Raw genomic sequence first — 22,569 nt, forward strand, 5'->3', positions numbered from 1 at the left:
CACAATCCACAAGCTGCCTGCCTCCTGAGAGAGAGGTGAAGGCAAAGTGAGAAATATTTCTTAGACATGGCCAATGCAGGAATTTGTTTTGCTTGACTATGCATGATTATACCAAGGGTTTTGTTTCTCTTGTTTTCTTAATGGAAGGAGGGATGTGTAGAGGAGATGTGAGAGAGGGAGAGAGAAGGTAGATTTTCATTAACAATAAAACAAATTTAATTTAAATAAATAAATGACATATCAACAAGTTGGTCTAATCAACAAGATAAGTAAATACTAACAAGCAAGGGGATCAGGGAAGAATTAAAGGACCCTACGAGGCCAGGGACGGAGGTGCAGGCAGGACCCGACAACCTGCCTGTACTGCTACAGTCTGAGTCTGGTATCCCTCTTCTCACTAAGTCCCTTATCAGACTGAGTTAGAGGCATTATGGTGATCTCCTATTTATCTAGCAACTAAAGGTTTGTAAAGTATACATGATCTGACTGGCATCCTGAAAAGCAAATGTTCCTTTTATCCCCATTTTACAAAAGTGGAATAACTTATCCTCTGACTTAATGCTAGTAAATATTTGGGACAAGATTATTTGATGTAGGGAATATGGCCCTTTCGCTTTCTGGAAGGGAAGTAAAAGGCTACCAGTTTTACCAGCTCCCTCCAGACTTTTTATATCTTGCTCTCAGGTTGACATGCATGGCAATCCAGACCACTATAGTTTAGAAAAAAATCTCCTCAAAGCAGCTCCAAGTCCTTTGTAGCTTTGCTAAGGGCAGTCAGTCCCTGGGATCATAAAGGGACCCAAGCCAGTTACACAGGGTGAGGATAGGAATTAAAAGGCATTTTAGATCCTAACCCAGATAAGTGTTTGGATTGATAGTATGAGGGGAGGAGGAGAGGAAAGATCCTTCAAAGATAGATGTAAAATACCTAGGGGCTTCTGCAGTTAGCTGGCCCAGTGGGCATGGCTGGGGTCTGCAACACAAAAAAGCTACAAGAGCCTCTAGGGCTAAACGATAAAGACCCAGTGTGTCCTTCCTGGTCTTGAAGAGCTGACCCAGGAAAGCTGAGCACCAAGCCAATGTCAGCATTCTCTCAACAGAGGCTGCATCACATCTGGACACCAGCAGATGGCAGCGCAGAGGAGCAGCAATTCAGCTGTTCTGTAGTTGGAGAAGGAAGAATTCAGGATGATGCCAAGGCAGAAAGCCTGGTGCCGAGGGTCTGGTGCCCTCTCCAGAAGTGAGGGTGCCTGGAGGAGGAGCGGGTTTAGGGGAAAGAGGGTGAGATCCGTGCTGGCTGAAGCATATGGGGAGCTACTATGACTCAGGACTGAAGCCTGGAGAAATCCGGGGGATGCGGAGGTGGCACTTGAAGGCGAGGACAGCCACGCTCTGGGGACAGGGTATGAATGATGGTGACCTGGCCCAGCCTCAGCGTCCGGCAACGAGAAACGGGCAGGGTCTGCCCAAGATGGAAAAGTGATACTTCACATTACTGCGTCACTCCACAATCAGAGGGCCACCTCCGCAGGGTATCCTACAGGAGGGGCATTTCACCTTTCCTTGCAGCAAACTGGGTGAAGTGCATCACCTACCTTTCAACAAAGTTCTATGTCTGAAACAACTTATAAAGCATGCAGCACTACAGAAATCGTTCTTATTACATGGCGATTTTTGTCTGTTTACGGTGAACTTTTGTCAGAATATCCTGGGGGTTCAAGTTCTGGTTGGGACCCATCCTATGAACCTAGAGGGCCCATTTAACTCTTCCAGGCCTCCATTTCCCTATTTGTAATCTGAACAGAGGACATGGGGTTTTAAGTCTTCCGAATCTGGTTTAATCCTCCCATTTTACAGATGATGAAACAAAGGCCATGAAATGTTAAGTGACTGACTAGATCTTTAAAAAACAAACATTTAGTGACTCCCCATTGCTGTTAAAATAAAATTCAAACCCCTCCCCTGCCTCTTAAAGCCCCAAACAGCCTGGATTCCATCAAGCTTTCCAGTCTCCTTTCATGTTCCTCCCCTTCCCACAATCTGTTCCAGCCCAACTGCCCTTCCCCATCCATGCCCCCACACCTGGAACATTCTCCCTCCTCTGCTTCCTTCAAAACCTAGCTCAGGAGCTTTGATTTGCTCCTCTGTAACAGAGGAGGGATCCCTGCCCCCTCTCCTTCCTGGACACATCAGCATCTAAGAAAGGAGTGAGCGGCTGTGAAGACAGCTTGGGACTCCCAAAGTCAGTGCTTTTGTGCCTCAGAGGCTGCTGCTTCTTCCTGTGCTTCCCTTGAGAGTGGGACAACTAGCAGGTAACCAATCACTAAAGAGCTGGGGCCGGGGCAGGGGAGGGGGGGTGCAGCAGGGAAAGCAGACTGCTACCTTCGAAGGCATCCCACATCTACAGTACCAACACAGCAGCCAAAGGCTGTGGGCAGAGTCCAAGAAATGGAGTCAGGAAAACCTGGAATCCAGGCCCATGGCAGGCACTTATTAAGTGGGTGAGTCACTGGGTAAGTCACCACATCTGTCTCAGCCTCAGTTTCCTCATCTGTAAATGAAAGGCTTGGTCTCAGCAGCCTCCAAACTGCCTTCTAGCTGTCTATTATCCTATGAAGGAGCAAGCAGAAGGTCAGTTCTCAGAGGGCAGGGGCTGGTGGGCTTTTTTCTCTGCACACCCAGCAGCTGGCACAAGGTTGGTGATTCATAAGTGCTCATTGACATGCTCCATCAAACATCAGCAGACCTGGGTTCTAATCCCAGCTGTCCTCCGTCTGGGCCCCAGTTTCCTCCTCTGTAAAAGGAGAGGGCTAGCGGGGGTGGTCTCTGACCTTTCCTCGAGCTCTGCCAATCTGTGCCTGTGGTGTTTCCTTAGGAAGACCCAGGACTAGCACTGCCCAGGGAGTGCTCACCTCGAGTCCTTTTCCCCACTGGTTCGAGGGTGCTGGCTTCCCTCCCGGGCAGGCTCCTTAAGCAAGAAATAGGGGTCCCAGGACAATGTTAGGCCTTCAGATAGTGTTTACAATGACTGGTGTAAGACCCACAGCAGTTTCTGAGGGGTCCGAGTCAAAGGCTCCCTCAGCATCTCCTGTCCAAAATCAATACTGGGCAAAGACCATTTAGCACTCTACTCCAACAGGTCAGGCCCAGGACCTTGTCATCCAGAAATGTGACTACGGAAGTGGAGGTGGAGAAGCTGATCTCTAATGATGACTCAGAAACTCTCACAGAATTGTTAATGTCCCCAGTGGGTGGAGAGGGAAGGAGAGGTGTGTAGCAGCATAGGATGGATCCCAGGCTTGAAAACAAGAAGGGCTCTTCTCAATCTTCTATTCCTGTGTCACAGAGAATGAAGCCAAAGCCCAGAGCAGGGAATGTCTTTGCCTAAGGTCACCCAGCTTGTAAGTGGCAGAAGCAGGATAGATATCAGCCTGGGTCTGTGGGCGCTAGACTCTCCCACAACATGGTAGCCTAGATGCATCTAGGGACCTGCCCACTGGGCCAGGCCTGGGGATGCTCTTCATTGTTACTTGGCATCTGCTTGAGAATGGAGGTCTGCTCAGAGATGCCTGCTGTATGCTTGGCAGCCACTCTGGGTGGGACTGTCTCCATGACAGTTCAAACAGAAAACTGTCCCTGTTCCTAATGCTCTCCCATCAGGCTCCTAGGGTGGGTGCAAGGCTGGTACTTCAAGGGGGCAAGGGTTGTGGCTGTCAGACCCATCCACTGGTACTGGGCAGAGAGCAGAGCGAAGGAACTGGGGGAAGCAACAAAGAGACAGACTTAGGTTGGAAGTCAGGAAGAACTTTCCACCACGCTGTCCCTGAATACAAGGGCCTGGGCTCCCCTATCCTTGGAGGTCTACAAGCCAAAGCTGGAAGTCACTTGTCAGAAACAATGGAGAGAACACTCTTAAGTCAAGTTAAGCTGAAATGAGACACCTCCGAGGCCATCAGTGACTGAATACACAATCCTGTTTTCGTCAAGGGCCTCCCCATCACCCCCACCGCCCAGGCCTGAAACCATGGACTTAGGTGTGTCCTTCTTTCCATGACTTCTGGCAGCCTGACATTCCTATGCACTGCTGCTCCCATCCCCCACACCTCTCCTAGATGCCCCATTCTCTGCTCTGACACAGCCCCCACCTCAGTCAGGGCCTCTCCCCTGGACGCATGCAGCAGCCTGCAGCTCAGTCTTCTGCCTTTCATCCCTCTCTCCAGTGCAACCTCCGCACAGTTGTCAAAAGGCACCTTCAGTCATCAGTCTAGATATGTGGTGCCTCTGAGATAAAATACTCATTTCTCAGTCTGCCATTTGAGGCTCTCCAACATCTAGCTCTAATCTGGACCTCTCAAGTTACCCCAGTATATCTCAATATTTACTAATATCCAGAGAAACAGAGTTGCCAAATTTCCCACATCTCAGCCCTTCCTCATGTAGTTCTTTATGTTTAGAATGCCTTCCTTTTCATCTCAAAAGCAAACACCAGCTCTTTTGTTTGGCCTTCGAAATGCTTTACCGCTCAGCTTCAGCTGACCCCCTAATTCCATCCCCCCTCAGCCTTGCCTGAGGATGTCCCTGCAGTGGCTCAGGGTCTCTGAACTATGGTCTGTAAAACTCCAATCCCACTTCAGACACTTGCTACTCCCTTACACTTAATTGGGCCACAGTTTCCTCATGTGTCAAGTGTGCCTGAAAATAAATACAAAGAAGAAACAAAATTATCACTTTCTGCAGATGATGATGCCTTGTTTAGAAAACCCTAAAGAGTTCACCAAAAATTAAGAGAAACAATGAAGTCAGCAAAGTTGAAAAATATCAGCCAAGTCTACATAAATCACCAGCATTCATGTGAGTTATCTACAAAACCCAGAAGGAAGAGATAGAAAGAGACTTTCCATTCAAAATAACTACTGAAGCCATGAGAGATTTGGGAATGTGTCTACCGGGATGTGCCCAGGAAATAGCTCGAAAACACTCCGTGCAGAAATAAAGATAGACCCAAATAATAGGAGAAACATGAATTGCTTATGAGAAAATCAAGTCAGTGTAATAACAAGTGATTTATATCTAAGTTAATTCACTTAATTAGTGCTATACCAATCAAACTATCAAAAGGATGTGTTATAGAGTTAAAAAAATAACAAAATTCATGTATAGAAACAAAAAGCCAAGAAACTCAAAGGTGATAATGAAAAGCAACAAGAAGCAGGGTCAGGGGAGGCGAGGGGTCTGTCAGCGCCAGATTCCAAACTGTACTCCAAAGCCATAACCATTCCAATGATTTGGTAATGGCTGAAAAATAGAGAGAGGGATGAGTGGAACAGATTAAATGCCCAACATAGAGAAGCAAAAACAAACACAATAGCATGATGTTGGATAAACCCCAAAACCCTGGTTACTGGGGGTGATGACTCACTATTGGACAAAACTGCTGGGCCAACTAGACAAGAAGTTAGGTCTAGATCAACACCTAACACCATAGACCAAGACAAGCTCCAAATGGGCTTGTCGCTTAGACATAACGGATGACAAATGGATGAACAAATTAGCTGAGCAAGGAAGAAATTATCACTTCAATCTATGGAGAGGGGAAGGAGGCATAACCAGACAAGCAATGAAAAGGAGAGCTGAAGAAATGGGCAATTATGATTATATAAATTTAAAAGTTTTTGCACAAGTAAGTTTAATAGAGTTAAAATTAGAAGAGAAAGAGGTCTGGGGTGGGGGGAGGAATCTTTGTAGCACGTTTCTGATAAAAGTCTCATATACAAGATACATGAGTTCATACAAATTTATAAAACAAAGAGCTATTCCCCAATAGATAACTGGTTAAAGAATATGAACAAAGGTATAAATACAAGTTATCAAAAACCACATTAAAAATAACCTAAATTACTAGTCATTAGGGAAATGCAAATTAAAGTCATCAAGGCCACAAGCATTTTTAAAGCACTTCTCATGCACGGTGCAAAGTCCTGGGAATACAGATCTAAGGAAAAAGAGAGACAGCTCCTGACCTCCAGGGATTCACATTCTAACTGGGTGTAGTAGAGGGAAAACAACATGATGAAGAAGATCAGAGAATTGACCTTAGAAAGGTGTGGCATATGGCTGACCCAAGCACTTCAAAATGGAGGTTCTGTGAGGAATTCGCTCATGGCAGAAGGAACACTGACGGATCTTCCAGAATGAGAAATGGGGAAATATCAAGAATGTCTATCATGTGCCAGGCGCTGTGCCAAGCCTGTGTGCAAATATTATTTCATTTGATCTTCACAACAACCCTTGGAGGTGCTGTTATCATCCCTATTTTACAGCTGAGGAAACTGAGGCAAAGAAGTGATGTGAGTTGCCCAGGGTCACAGAGTTACTAAAGTATCTGAGGCTGGATTGGAACTCAGATCTTCCTGACTCTGACACCCTATCTGCTGTACTATCTAGTTGCCTTTAGCTGAGAGGACCACAGGGGCACAGTGTTAAAGTCCAGAAAGTCAGAAACAACTGGAGGTTTTACCTGACACCCATGAAACTAAGAGGTAAAATGGCAGAAAAGAAAAATAACAAATATTGGAGGGGCTGTGGGGAAAAAAAGCCCACTACTGCCTTGGTAGAATTGTGAACTGGTCCAGCCAGTGTAGCAAGGAATGTCCAACTACGTCCCCAAAGTTACTAAACTACATACCCCTTTTGACCTAGCAATATCACTCTGGGGCCTGTACCCCAAATATGAGAAGAGATTATATAGGTAAAGTTATATGTAGCAGCTCCTTTCACTAGGAGACAAAAACCATAAACGAAGGTCGTGTCCTGTATCACATGAATGTAAAGAGAAATTACTTTGCCATAAGAGGTGAAACGGACAGTTCCGAGAAAGCCAAGAAGCCCTTTATAAACAGATGCGGAGCCAAGTGAGCAGAGCAAGGACAGTTCACATGGCAGAGGCAACGTAAGGGAGAACACGACCTGAAAAGCCTTCAGAAGTCTGGGCAACAAACCACGACGCTGACACACGGCCTCCGTGGGATGTGGCCAACGTGGGCAGTTGTGTGGTGGGACTATGATGAGGGTTTTGTATTTTGTATTTTTGTGTTGTTGTTCACTGGGGTAAGGGGGGCAATGGGAGTCACAGACTATAAATGCATAATAAAGTAAAGAAAAAGAAAGCAAAATAAAACCAAAGGATTGGATTCAGTGACCTCTAAGGTCTGGTCAGGGTTCAAACCTAAGATCCTGTCATCTCCTTTTGTTGTGCCTGGGACACACCCTTCTTTACTTCTACCTCTTGGAGTCCCTTCCCAGCTTCTGTCAGACTCCAGCTCCAGGTCCCCTTCCTACAGAAGCCTTTCCCCTCAATTACTAGTGCTCCCTCCTCCACAAAGCAAATGTATTTGCTTTGTATTATATATTATTTTATTCAATTTTTATTCAATATATTATATATTTTTAATTCATTTCTATGTGCGCATGTTTTTTTTTTTTCTCTAAATAGAATATCTGGCTCTTGAACACAGAGTCTACTTTGCTTTTTCTTTAAGTGTCCCCAACTCATGTAGAGTCCATAGGTGATTTGTAAAAACTTAATGATTGATGGACTATCTTAAGGTCTCCCCTAGCTCTAATATTCAGGGTTCTGAGGGCCTTGCACAGTATGTTCCAAGCTTTCTCCCTCTGCCTGGTCTGTGTTCTAAGAGCCCTCCCAGCCCTGAACATTTCCAGTCTGTTCCAAGGTTTCTGTCAGCTCTGAAATTCTCTAAATTCCCTCCCAGCTCTGAAATTCCATCTTGTGTTCTCCAGGTCCTTTTGCCTCAGATATTCTATATTCCAGGAACTTTCTATGTTCTAAGGCCCCCAAAAGCTCTAGGCCTCATTTCCAGGCTTTCATCTCTCAGGGTTTCCTAGAAAATGGAGTCATGGTCTGGAGCTCTCCTGTTCACATTTCCAGCCATTTGCCTTTTTTCCAGTACAGTAGCACCACATCAAGCCGACCTAGTTAGACAAAGTTCTGAAACTTTTAAATATGCATGAATGTTATTGAATGGAAGAAAAAGGCTGAAATAAAATGGCTGCAGTGAATATTAATATCTTATTATAATCCAATTTAATGCTGAAAATACGACCGCAACAGAACTTTCTACAACATAAAATCTGGGGAAGAAAATGTCTCCATTCTGTTTTCAGGAAATAATCACCCTTTTCAACTCAAACTGCAGTAAATAAGCTGCAAAGACCAGCTGATGAAAGGCGTGTCCAAGATAAAGAATTCAGAAAACAATGATGGTCGCTGCTCTCCTGTTTATGCTTTAAGCTTGGGGGCAAAGAAGGAGTCTCAGCCCAGGATCTGGGTAGAGGAGGGAGATTTTTGGGGGATCCTGACAAAAAGTGGCAAGATGGCCAAGTTTGAGTCAATAGCAGCTCATGGGCTTGGGGAAGGGAAGAGTCATCCTCTGTCCTGACCTTCTCAGCCGTAGGGCAGAGAGGCAGCATAGTATGGTAGAAAAAAGCCTGACTTTGGAGTGAGAGGAGCTGGGTTCAAATCCTCACTCTGCTGCTTCTCCCCTGCATGATCCTGGGCAAATTCTAGAGCCTTGGCCCCATGGAGAATGGACTGGAAACTGAGGAAAGGGAGGAGAGAAAGGCTCAAGGATCTCAGTGGGACCATGCCTGAGCCCAAAAGCATTGCTGTCAAGTGGTCTTCTTTTGGGGGCAGAACAGAATGAGTCTATTCATTCATAGGAACAGAGCCAGGGCTGGAAGAGACTTAGAGATAATCTGGCCTGACCTCTGGTCCAGGGAAGGGCAGGGATGCAAGGCCTGAGCTGGAGAGGTCTCTGGGTCTCTGATGTCAAATCTGGGGCTCTCTGTTTTTGGAAAATACTCTCCCTCTTCTACTTTGACTCTCATTTGTCCCCTTCCTTGTTCAATTAATTGCCAAGTTCTGTCGATTCCACAGCTACAAAGGCTCTCACACCCAACCCCTTACCTCTCCTCAGGAAGCCATGACCCAGGTCCTTATCCCCTCTCTCCTGGACTCCTCCCAGCCTACAGGCACATACCCCTCTCCTCCACTGCCCAAGAGATCTGCCAAAGACACCTGTCCAACCATCGTACACCACTGCTCAAAGACCTCCAGAGACTCCCTACTGGCTCCAGGGTAAGACATAGAGTCCTCCTCCTGACCCTGAAGCCCGTCCACAACCTGACTCCCAATTATACCCCTCCCTTCTGTCTACAGTCACATCATTCCCCATGCACAGTCTCTACATGCCAGACAAACTAGGGGCCTGTTTACCCAACTCAATGTGAGATTTCCTGCTTCAATGTGTCCCCACAGGCAATTCCCCCTTCTGCCCCTCCATTCCTGAGAGACCATTTATCCTCATCACTCTTCCCAGAAGCTTCACCTTCCTTCAAGGCTTAGCTCCAGTCACCTCCTTTGGTCTGACTGAAACTGAAGAGGAATTCCTCTGTAGGATAAGTTTAATGACTACCCCCTTCAGCACAAGGCTCAGCATCAGTCCAACCCAGCAAGGACAGCCCTCCAAGATCAGGGAGGTTGAGTTAGAATTGAAAATGGCTCCAACTTTTCTGAATCATCGATGGACAACTCCAGCTGGAGCATTCTGTGCATGCTCTGGGGGGTCCGCATGAGTGGCCAGCATGGATTTTGGATAGAAACAGGACCAAGCAACCTGGGAAGGCTTTGCATTTGGTCCAGGGACATCAAATAGGTCTGAAGCCTGACCACTGGCCCAGCAAAGAATAAAGAGGCAGTCAGCAGAAGTTGGGTAAAAGGGGGTGATGGCTTTGTTTTCACCATGGCAACTCACAAGGACCTTCCTAGGGCACAGAGGGAGGACTCACACTATCTGAATCATTGTCACCCTGAAGTATGGCTGGGGGGGTCTCCCGTTCTGGGACTGAGGAGAAAGCTCAGGTTTCATACCCCGTCTGGGAGACACCCATATCCTCAACAGCTGAGAACCCTCAGACCTAAAGAATGTCAAACCTGGAAGGGATCCTGGGGGTCATTGTGTCAAACTTCTTCAGTTCAAAGAAGGAAACTGAGGCCCAGAGAGAGGACATGACTTCTTCCCAATGACACAGGAAGCCTGGCAGGGCCAGGAATGGTCTTCAGTTTCCTAAATTCAGATGCAGCGTTTTTGCCTTCTTTTTGAGGAGGGGCCCACACCCACTCTCCTCCCTCTCTCCCCACTGAGGGCCTGGACCAGCTGTCCCTAATTCTCTGGCCTCCCAGCAGCAATCCCTTCCAAAGAAAGAGTCCCAGCACAGTGGGAGGACAATCTCCCTTTTCCCTCCCCTGAGGGTTTATGGGAGGATCGGGCTGGCAGGATGCTGAATCTCATTCCTAAAATCTCAGGATAGAGAAGGCAGGGATGTGGAAGATGTTGGGGATATTCTCCTCTCTCCCCTCCTCTCTTGGAGCCTCAGTTTCCTTCTTTATAAAATAAGATGGAAATGATTTCATCCATACTTTCCAGATCAAATATTCTGTTCCAAAACTCTACGTTTTCTGTTTCAACAATTACTATTCTAAAGTCCTTGCAGTTAGGACATTTTATATGTTAAATTCTTTGGACCATTCCATGACTGACTTCCCATGTTCCATGTTCTAAAGTCCCTCCCAGCTGATAGTCTATGGTCTAAAGTCTCAATATTACAGGGATGTTTAATCTCTTCCATCTCTGACACTGTGGCCTATGTTCTAGGGGTTTCTCATGGCTGACATCCCAAGTTCCAAGTTCTAAGGTCCTTTCTGGCTCCTACATTTCATGCCCTATAGTCCCATTCTGTTCTGACATCCTTTATCCTCTAAGATTTCTAACGTTTTTGGCACTCTGTGTTCTAACGTTCTGTCTTCTAAGTTCTCATCCATCTCTGACATCTGCTGATTCTGTGATTTTGAGACCTGAGCATACTCATGCCCAGATGCAGAGTTTTTGAGTAAACCAAGGATGGCAGGTAAACCATCAACCTTGTAGATAGCTTATCACATACAACTGGGGCAGCCCACAGCATTTGGTTCCATCAGGTGCATCATCACCCTTCCTCCTAGCCTCACACAGATCCTTCACATCTCAGGCCTTCTTGTTCAACAGGGGGTCAGCATGAAATTGGTCCTCACCAGGCCTTCTAGGCTCTTGGCTCCAAGGAGGCAGGCTTGCTCCAGCAGAACTCACTGCCTGGTGAGTGTCTTCTGCAAGCCTGGCTGCCTCCTGGGGATTGAGGATACGTGCATCTCCAGTTAATCTTGGTTCTCTGTAGGGAGAAGAAGGCAAACAGTTCCAAGAGCACTGTGTTTCAAGAAGTGGTACATCAGAGCAGAGTCAAAGGCATCCAAGATGGGAGGCAGAGGGGCCGTGCTGCATGAAGCTTAGAACAGATAGCGTTCCACCAAACGTTCCTGGGGCCCAGTTTACAGATAGAGCAGGCTGATTAGTACCTTCCAACAATTACTCAATTTAAAACTCAGCCAAAAGGGGGTATTAGCATTATTTCTTGTAATCATGCTGTGGTTCCCAGATCAGTGGAGATGCTCTCAGCTTTCAGAGGAGGGTAACAGATGGGCCAGGCCCAGACGCCATTAGCAGAGGAGGCAGAGGATGAATCCAAGATCTCTCCTTCCACGCCCAAGCACTACGCTAGATCTTTACAAATACTATTGAATTTGATCCTCTCAATAACCCTGAGAAGTAGGTGCTGTTATTATCCTCATTTCACAAATAAAAAAGGAAAATGATAATATTAGAAGGGTTGTAGGATGGCATGCACATTGATGCATTTTGGGTGGACCTGTCAATGGTTAATTCTGGAAAGAAATGTGGAACTATAAAAAAAAAAAATCCATTAAACAGTGTATATCCTTTGACCCAACTATACCACTGCTAGGCTTAAACCCAAAAGAGATCAATGAACAAATAAAAGGTATGTTACATAAAAAAAATTATAGCAGCTATTCTTGTGACAAAAAACTGGAAACTAAGAGGATATTCAACAATTAAAGAATGATGTAATAAGTTCTCATATGTAAGTGTGATGGCATACTATTTTGCTGGGGGGAAAAGCAAGAAATAGGTGAGTTCAAAGAGACATGGTAAGATATGTATGAATTGATAAAAGAGTGAAATGAGCAGAACCAGAGAACCAATTTATGCTCAACATTAATACTATAAAAATGAACAATTTTAAGGACTTATAAACTGATAAAAAATGAAATGAGCAGAATTAGGAAAACAATTTATACAATAACAACAACCCTGTAAAAATAAATAACTTTGAAAGCTTTAAGAACTATGATCTATACAATGACCAGTCATGATTACAGCGACTGATGACGAAACATGACAGAAAGGTGATAGACTTAGGGGCGGAATGAGACATATGTGTATATTTATATGGAGTCACTAAGAATATTTGTTTTGTTTGATGATAAATATTTATTTCAAGAAATTTGTTTTTCTTTCTTTTTCCCAAATGGGAGAGGGGGAGACAAAATGAAATTTGGCTAATTTTTAAGAAAAAAAGAAGTGGGGGTTGGAGCCAAGATGGCAGAGTAAAAGGACTATTGTGTAGAAGCTGTCCCTCCCCCATAGCCCATAAAATACCTGTAAAAAATTACTCCAAGCAAATTTTAGAGCAGCAGAAGACACAAAATGACAGAGTGAAAGAGATTTCCAGCCTTTAGCAGCATGGAAGACTGACAGGAAAGGTCTATTGCACTGGACGTGGAGCAGAGCACAGCCTGATCTCAGCCACACAACATGGTGCAGCACAGACAGGACCAGAGCAGGCTGGGGCACAGAATTCCAGGGAACAGTTGCAGTTCCCAGACTACTCAACCCACAAACATCAAAGACAGCTTCAAAGGTCAGTGAGAAAGCTCTTTCACCTGGGGGAGAAGGGAACAAGGTCTGGCCCCACCAGTGGCAGCAACTGGAGTGACAGCATCCAGTTTTGGAGCCCTTGGCTTAAATACCCTGGGGGAATTGAGCTGCTGATCTGGATCTCAGCCCTGAGTGGTGGCCCTGGGGTGAGGAGTGCTGGCTGGCATGGGGGAGCTGGTGGAGGCTTTGAAGAGGTAATTCTACTTGCAGATTCTGGGCAGAAAAGTTTGCGGTAGCTCCCAGACTAGAGCACAGGCCAGGAGAGGAATAAACTCCTCTCCCTTGATTGTACCACCTTGGAGGAAATGAGAACTTATAGGTTCCAAGAGTATACACTGCTCTTGAAAAGGACTCAAAAGTCAAGTAACAGGCTGGGAAAATGCCCAATAAAGGGGAAAAAAATAAGATTCTAGAAGGTTACTGTCTTGGTGAACAGGTATTTTCTTCCATCCTTTTAGATGAGGAAGAACAATGCATACCATCAGAGGAAGACCTAAAAGTTAAGACTTCTGCATCCAAAACCTCCAAAATAAATATGTAATGGTCTCAGGCCATGGAAAAGTTCAAAAAGGACTTTGAAAATCAAGTAAGAGAGGTGGAAGAAAAACTGGGAAAATAAATGAGAGAGATGCAAGAAAACCATGAAAAGTGAGTCAATAGCTTGCTAAAAGAGACCCCAAAAATGCTGAAGAAAATAACACCTTTAAAAATAGGCTAACTCAATTGGCAAAAGAGGTCCAAAAAGCCAATGAAGAAAAGAATACTTTAAAAAGCAGAATTAGCCAAATGGAAATGGAAGTTTAAAAGTTTGCTGAAGAAAATAGTTCTTTAAAAATGAAAATGGAGCTGATAGAAGCTAATGACTTTATGAGAAGCAAGAAACTGTGGAGCAAAACCAGAGGAATGACAGGATGGAGGATAATGTGGAATATCTCACTGGAGGAGCAACTGACCTGGGGGATAGATCCAGGAGAGACAATTTAAAAATTATGGGATTACCTGAGAGCTATGATCAAATAAAAGAGCCTAGACATCACCTTTCATGAAATTTTCAGGGAAAACTGTCCTGATATTCTAGAACCAGAGGGTAAAATAAATATTGAAAGAATCCACTGATCAACTCCTGAAAGAGATCCAAAAAGAGAAACTCCTAAGAATATTGTAGCCGAGTTCCCAGGTCAAGGAGAAAATACTACAAGCAGTTAAAGGAAACAATTCAAGTATTAGGGAGATACAATCAGGATGACACAGGATCTAACAGCTTCTACAGTAGGGATTGAGAGTCTTTGAATATGATATTCCAGAAGTCAGAGGAACTAAGATTAAAACCAGGGTCACATACCCAGCAAAACTGAGTATAATACTTCAGTGGGAAAATGGTCATGCAATGAAATAGAGGACTTTCAAGCATTCTTGATAAAAAGATCAGAACTGAATAGAAAATCTGACTTTCAAACCCAAGAATCAAGAGAAGCATTAAAAGGTAAACAGGAAAGAGAAATCATAAGGGACTTACTAAATTTGAACTGTTTACATTCCTACATGAGAAGATAATATTTGTAACTCTGGAAACTTTTCTCAGTATTTGGGTAGTTGGAAGGATTATACACACACACACATACGCATATAGACAGAGGGCACAGGATGAATTGAATAGGAAGGGATGATATCTAAAAAAATAAAATTAAGGGATGAGAGAGGAATATATTGGGAAGAGAAATGGAGAAGTGGAATGCAAATTATCTCTCATAAAAGAGGAAAGATAAAGCTTTTTCAGTGGAGGGGGAAAGGGGTGAGATGAGATGGGAAAAAGTGAAGCTTACTCTCCTCACATTTGGCTTAAGGAGGGAATAATACAAACACTCAATTTGGTATGAAAATCTATCTTACACTACAGGAAAGTAGGGGAGAAGAGGACAAATGGGGTTGGGCGATGACAAAAGGGAGGGCAAATGGGAGGAGGGAGTAATTAGAAGCAAACACTTCTGGGGACAGACAAGGTCAAAAGAGAGAATAGAATAAATGGGGGGCAGGATCAGATGGAGGGAAATATAGTTAGTCTTACACAACATGACACTTATGGAAATCTTTAGCAAAACTACACATATATAGCCTATATATTCCTTACCTTCTCAGTGGGGATGGGTGGGGAGGGAGGAAGGGAGAGAAGTTGGAACTCAAAGTTTTAGGAAGGAATGTTAAAAACTGTTTTTACATGCAACTAGGAAGTAAGAAATACCAGCAATGTGATATAGAAATCTATCTTGCCTTACAAGAAATGAGAGAAGATAGGGATAAGGAAAGTGAGGGATGTGATAGAAGGGAGGGCAGATTGGGGTCAGGGGTGATCAGAATGCATGGTGTTTTGGGGTAGGGGGAGGAGAGAGATGGGGAAAAATTTGGAACTCAAAATTTTGTGGAAGTGAATGTTTAAAACTAAAAATAAATAAACAAAAAAAGAAAAATCCCCAAAAGTGTCAGAAAAAAAAAAGAATCACCCATACTCAGCTTAGCCCCAACCTTTCTTTCAAACTACCCAAGTAATGATAACATTCTTAAAGTACAGATGTTTACACATATAAGAAACAAACAGTTTCACCTTATTGAGTCCCTTATAATTGGTCTTTAATGTTTACCATATATTTCTCCTGGATCTTATATGTCAAATTCTACATCAAGTTCTGTTGTTATTTTTTTTTTATCACAAATACCTAAATGTCTTTCAGTTCATTAACTATGTTTTTTTCATTCAAGATGCAAGCTCTTTTGCCCTTTGAAATGCAATGTTCCAAGACCTATGGCCTTTTGGCGTGCAGACTGCTATTTCTTGTGTAATCTTGATTTTGGCTCTGCAGCATTTAAATTTTTTTTTCCTTATTGCTTGTGATATTTTCTCCTTGATTTGGGAGATTTGGAATTCGACTATGACATACCTACAAGTTTTCATCCTGGGACCTCTTTTGGGTGGGAATCAGTAAATTTTTTTTCTATTTCTACTTTAATCTCCCATTCTAGAACTTCAGGACAATTTGTCTTAATAATTTCGTATAGTATTGTATCAAGATTCTTTTTTTGATAATGACTTTTAGATGTCCAATGTTTCTTATATTGTCTCTCCTTGATCTGTACTCGGATTAGTTGTTTTTCTAATGAGATGTTTCACATCCTCCTCTATTTTTTCATATTTTGGATTTTGTTTTGTTATTTCTTGGTTCCCCTTGGCCAATTCTAATTTTCAAGGAGTATTTTCTTTCTTAAGTTTTTGGATCTCTTTTTCCAGTTGGTTGCCTCTCTTCAAAAATTTCAAGATTTTCTTGGATTGATGTTATTTTTTTCTTAATTTTTCCTTTATCTCTTTTATTTGGTTTTTCAAGTCCTTTTTAAGTTCTTCCAAGAAGTCTTTTCGGGCTTGTGACCATTTGATGTTCCTCTTAGAGGTAAGAGTGCCTTTTTTATTTCACTTTCTTCCTCTGAATATGAACCCAGACCTTCTCTATGCCCATAGTAGCTTTCTAAAAGTGAATAAGCACATAAGAAAGAACCCAACTGTATTGTTTTGTTTTGGTTTTTCTCATGGCTTCTCTTATTTCTTTTAATTCTTCTATGCAACATGACTAATATGATAATGTGTTAATAAGAATGTATATGTAGAACTCATATAAGATTTCATGACATCATGGGAAGGAAAGAAGTGATGGTTGAAAACTGAAAACAAATCATTAACAAAAAAAAATAGAGAAGTGGGGAGGGGTCATACAAGTTTGAAATTCTGTATGCATTTTCAGATGAGGTCACTGCATAATTAATTTTACTAACTGCTTCATTTTGTTATAAGAGTAAATGTTTGTAAACGTAAAAAACAAAAGACAATACAACTTTTAACAAAAGGAAATAAATAGCTGTCCCATATCTGATTCCTACTATACATTAAGTACAGGAATACCTTTCTATTTCCTGCTTTGAGAAGAACCAAAGAATGAAGTGAATTTAAGCTATAGGTAAGGCTTCACTGGAATGGTGAGGTGGGGGAATAGAGAGTATAAGGAAAAGACCCTGACCCTTTGCTGAGGTTGTTAGGCTTCCTCAGGACTGATCCTGGTTACCCTGTGCATGGATCTAAAGAAGGCCTTTTATTAGACAGGGACAGGGCATGGTACCCCAATACTCTCAGCCAAACGGGTTTTAATTATTAGATAATTGTAACACAAGTAACATGTCAGAATATGATGTGTCCTTAGAAAAAGGGGTCAATCCAAGGGGAGAGAGATTTCAAGAAGCAAAAGTCACTTCTAAATGGGAGAGAGATGGAGGAATCAGGGACAGATTCATGGAGGAGGATTCATGTACAGATTGAGGTCTCAAGGAAGAAAAGGATTTTAAGAGATAGTGAAAAGGGCAGTTGAAAGGCAGGTCTGTACAAATATAGGCCAGATGGAAATGCTAGGACAAGAAGAGGGAGCAGCTCCTGCCCAGTCTGGCTGGACTTTGAGGGTATGGAAAGGAGAAATGGAAAGCAAGACTGAAAAGGAAGGCTGTGACCTATGGAGAACCCAGGATGACAGGGGAAAGAATATGCCCAAAGGGCTTGCGGGCACTGCTTCTGACTGGGAGAGGGATGAGCACGTTTCTTCATTTCCACAGCTGGCGACATGAAGCTGTCTGGTTCCAGCCCCTGCATCCCCGCCTCCTTCCCACCCTACCCCAAGCTGGCTGTTTGCTTGTTTACCCTCTCATCTTGTAATTATTGTGCCTCCAAATTAGAAAGGGAATTAACTAATCACAGCCTTTTCTGGCTCCTTTGGAAGTAAGAATTGTTCATCCCTAAGGAGGGTGCATTGCAGGATCATGGGGATGGGAGACCATACTTCCCAAAAGATTAGTCTCAGAGCTCATTCTGGCCCCAAAAAGCTCTGGGCTACTTCATCCATAAGGACTCGATCCTCACCCCCTTCTGATCCCTCTTTTACAATCTGCTGGGAGACTCATCCTCCTGAAAGGCTCATGGATTCCTAGAAGGGACCTCAGGGAAGGATTCCTGTGGGATCTAGAACAAGAAAAATGACAGAAATTGGGAGAAAGCACCCTCAAGGCTTGGAGAGTGGAAGAAAAGATGCATGTAGATGGAAGATGAATGACTAAGTTCAGGGGGATGTCCATGTCAGGAAGGAGGGTCCCATGAAACAGGACTGGAAAGGCAGGGGAATCTGCTTTTAACCTCTGGAAGATGGGGAGCCACTGACAAGTGGCAATCAAATTTGGAAGAAAGTTGCTTTTATGTTTTCTAACAGAAACACTAACAGTGAGTTTCACTGTGTATAAATGGCAAGTTTCAAGAAACCACAAGTTCACCCAGGATGACCTACTGGTCACTTATTGGGTCTAGAATGAATAGACCTCAATGTTCCAGGATCTGACTGTTTAGATGGGCACCAGAACCCCCCTACATCTTGGCAACTGTCTTCAAGAGTTTCTGCAATTAAATTTTTAAAACTCCAGTAACACAACCTTCAAGAACCCAGGGTGACCGCCACGCTACAATGAGGGTCTTCCATAGAGAAAAAAATAGAAATATAGCCTGGATGACATGCAATTTATAGTCAAGAATTCAATCAATTCAGTTCATTAATATGGGAACTATTACACGCAGGTCAAAGAACAGAAGTTCCAAAGACATTGGAAATATCTAGAAAATGAACAAGTGTTTAAATTGTTCTGAGAAGCAAATAACATGATGCACATGAAGTGGTTCACAAAACTTAAGCATAACATAAATATCAGTGGGTTTATTATAGTTGTAATTTAAGCAATAAATATTCTAATTTCTCTCATTAAAAAAATATTATGCTCAGGGGAGTAGCATGGTCCAACCTACGCCTTGGGAAGGTGATCCATGACTGAATGAGCAGAGATGATGCTCTTGGAGGCAGTCCTGACTGACCTGTCGGAGCACTAGGATAGAAAAGGCCAAGTCAATAAACAACCCTTTAGTGCACCCACTGGGGCCAAGGCTTTGGATCAGCTTCTTTGGAAGCAGCAAGATGATCTCCATATAAACCAGCAGGATAGAAACCCCTCTACTGGGGCTTCTGATTATTCCCAGACTCCTACATGCATAGGAGTTACTTATCCTGAGCAATATCTCTGGGTGTATAGGGCATGGGACCATTGAATAAATTAATGGAACTCTGTCTTTGCATGTGCTTTCATAGAGCCTACCTTTGTCTTGTGCTCTCTATCTCTCTCTATCTGTCTCTCTATCTCTATCTGTCTCCAATATTAATGGAACTCTATCTTTGCATGTGCTCTCACAGACCCTACCTTTGTCTTGTTCTCTCTGTCTATCTCTCTCTCTGTCTGTCTCTCTATCTCTATCTCTGTCTCCAATATTAATGGAACTCTATCTTTGTGTGTGCTCTCATAGACCCTACCTTTGTCTGGTGTTCTCTGTCTCTCTGTCTCTGTCTCTCTCTCAGATAGTAATGGCACTCTGCCCTTGTGGGAGAGCTCATAGGTTCTGCCTCTTGTTTTCTCTGTTTCTACCTCACGTACGAGCACATATATGTGCCTCCCTCTTTTTCTAGAGTGTGTTTCTGCCATTGGTCCAAGGGAGACAGACCTCTTCATCTGCGTCCCAGGAAGAGAGAGGATGCCCAGCAAGTTCGGCGCCCAGGGGTGGAGCCAGGTTCGTGTCCTGGGGGCAAGAGTCTTGATGGAAAGCAGCTCCAGACTGGTCTGGCTAGAAACACATGAAGGCATAGCTCGAAATCCTGCCTCCTTCTGTGAATGAGGGTCACCAGGGTAAGAAAACTGCCATAAACAGCCTGGATGATGTTGTTTATTGGAAAGATATATAAGCCTGTTCTGCAAACCAGCAGCTGTCTACACTGCTCTTTCACAATAAATTATTTCTCATGCCATCATTCACATTTAACAACATGACCACTTAGGTCCCTTGTCATGAGTTGAGACACCAAAGTATAGGAATTTCAAGACTGATGTCCACAAGTAATCCTACACATGCATTGACAATATCAGGGTCCCACAGGAATACCCATAAGAATAATTAAGAGCACAGAAAATGTTGCAAGGGACCCTGCTGTCACTGACCTTGATATGTAATCATCAATGCTCAGACCTCAAGTATTCTCTGTACCTAAGACCTCAGGTAGCACAAAGCACAGTCTGATGGACAAGACACTCCCCAGATATACACAGCAAAAGGGAATTTGATCAAATTAGAAAAAGCTACCCAAGTAAGAAGACCTCTCCACAAAACCTCACCCCAAACTCCAAACCACAGTATTTAGATCAACTGAAATATCACTTAGTTCTCTGTCTCTCTCTCAACCATCACTGTAACTTCAGTAAAATAGATTATTCTACAACAAACACCCACACAAAGGTTCATGGTCCCTCTGCTTCTCTTTGCAATCTGCAGGCCACCTCGGAGTGGAAGAGAGGCCAGTGACCTTCTCAAGGATGTTGGCAATGACTGCTGCCTTCCTACCCTTACAGTCCTACTTCCCTGCCTCCCTGATTGAGGTAACAGGAGAAAACACATAGGACTCACCACACTCAGTCCCAGGGGCTCCCGGAAGAAGTAGTCCATGTTTCTTTTCTGCAGGCTGTCGAGATAGTGTTGGAATCGTGTGTACGTGTATGGGTAGCAGTAGGCAAAGTGATAAATGTCATCTTCCCGGTCAAAGCAGAAAGCAAAGGACATCACGTAGTTTTTGCGATGGTCTGGGCAGCGGTAATAGTACACATTTTTTGGTGGCAATCGTTGCCTGAAAGGAACAAAGCAAGAAATATGAGAACGTCCAACTCTTGTTCAGGATGAGCAGTGAGGAAAATGAGGCTGGATGCCCGGGCTCAGAAAACCATTCACAGAGCAGCCAGAAAACGATGGAAGCACAGCTCATTAGAGCACAGCAAGGCTATAGGATATTAGAGATGGAGGGGCCCCAGGGCATGAAATGTGGAGCTGGAACAGACCTTGGAAGAGAGAACACAGAGGGCCAGAGCAGGGAAGCCCTTCACAACACACAACAGTAAAGGTCAGAACCAGGAAGAGCTTTAGAATAGAAAACAGGGAATGCCAGAGGTGGAAGGACCTGAGAACACAGAGTCCATAATGTCGGAGGGAGGGACTGAGACACAGTGGATTCCAGCCCAGGGACTATTCAACAAGGGGTCCACAAATCCAAACACATCCAACATTCTCTTTATGATCATCATTTAGCTCTAACAAAACATACAGCTTTATTCAATGGAAAGCATAAGCAAGGATACCTTTGGGGAATCGAATGGATGATGTGTCTTGTACACACACACACACACACACACACACACAGAAGTAACATACATGTGTTATTTTTTTCACTCATGTGTATAGATGCCATTTGTGATGAGTAAAATTCAAACTCATTCGAAAGCATTTGCCCGTTCAGATTAGACTTGTACCATCATGTTGTCAGAGAAGTCACTTTCATGTTAGAGTCCAAAGAATTATTTGACATTGAAAAAGCATACTCAGAACCAAAAAGGCAGGAAATTGTGGCATAGATTTGGGACTGAGAAGCAGGGCCATCGAGCAAATCCCAAGGGATGTCCAAGATGGAATGGGGGGCCTTAACGAGCATTGCAACCCAAAGAATGAACGTTCCCAGGGATGGCGAGAAGCCTGGAAAAGCTCTTTGCATGTATTACCTTATGCGATCTTCACAACTCCCCGGGGAAGCAAGTGTTGTTATTATCACTACTTTACAGATAAGGTCATTGAGGCTGAGAGTTTGCCCAGAGATCTGAGCTTGACTGCCCACACTCTGCCTAGAGCACAGACCATGAAACATCAAAGCTGGGAAGGACAGAGGACATCAGAGCTAGGGTGAACCCTCCACCACTCAGTGGCAGGGCCATGGGGATCTCAGAACACAACATGGAATGACAAAGCTGGAAGTGACCTTGGAACTTAGAAGGAAAACTTCTGGGGAGATGATAGGCCAGGAAGGGAAGGAGACAACCTCGACTGTCTCAGGTTTCTGTGTGCCTTCCTCTGGAAACTATGAGGGAGTGAGTAAAAAATCACTTATTGAGCTCTTCCCTTGTGCAGAGACTCTGTTAAGCTCTGGGGATACAAAGAGAAACAATGTGGGATTATTCTGGGGGAATGGTGAAAGCATGGATCCATTCTGTGCACCTCCACTTCCCCAACCCACCCAACACCACCTACCCAGGGAGCTCTGTGGGATGCACGAGGGCAGGAACCAGGCCATGCTCATCTTCTTTTATGCTTTTTTTTTTAAATAATTAAATTTATTTATTTAACTTTTAACATTCATTTTCACAAAATTTTGGGTTACCAATTTTCTCCCCTTTTATCCCCTCCCCCCCCCAAACCCAAGCATTCTAATTGCCCCTGTGACCAATCTGCTCTCTCTTCTATCATCCCTCTCTGCCCTTGTCTCCGTCTTCTCTTTTGTCCTGTAGGGCCAGATAGCTTTCCATACCCCTTTACCTGTATTTCTTATTTCCTAGTGGCAAGAACATTACTCGACAGTTCATCCTAACACTTTGAGTTCCAACTTCTTTACCTCCCTCCCTCTCCACCCCTTCCCTTTGGAAGGCAAGCAATTCAATATAGGCCAAATCTGTGTAGTTTTGC

General features: G+C 43.8%; 1 protein-coding gene across 3 annotated transcripts in view; it reads right to left on the reverse strand.

The window, feature by feature from the left end:
- BEND5 (BEN domain containing 5) overlaps positions 1-22,569 on the reverse strand; it is a 906,797-nt gene that overhangs the window by 314,186 nt on the left and 570,042 nt on the right. For all 3 annotated transcript variants that reach the window (XM_072649372.1, XM_072649371.1, XM_072649373.1), the window contains exon 5: positions 20,476-20,692. In XM_072649372.1, the coding sequence (XP_072505473.1) occupies positions 20,476-20,692 (217 nt within the window). The remainder of the gene's footprint in view (positions 1-20,475; positions 20,693-22,569) is intronic.

This window comes from Notamacropus eugenii, chromosome 2 (assembly GCF_028372415.1).
Source record: "Notamacropus eugenii isolate mMacEug1 chromosome 2, mMacEug1.pri_v2, whole genome shotgun sequence".
NCBI lineage: Eukaryota > Metazoa > Chordata > Mammalia > Diprotodontia > Macropodidae > Notamacropus > Notamacropus eugenii.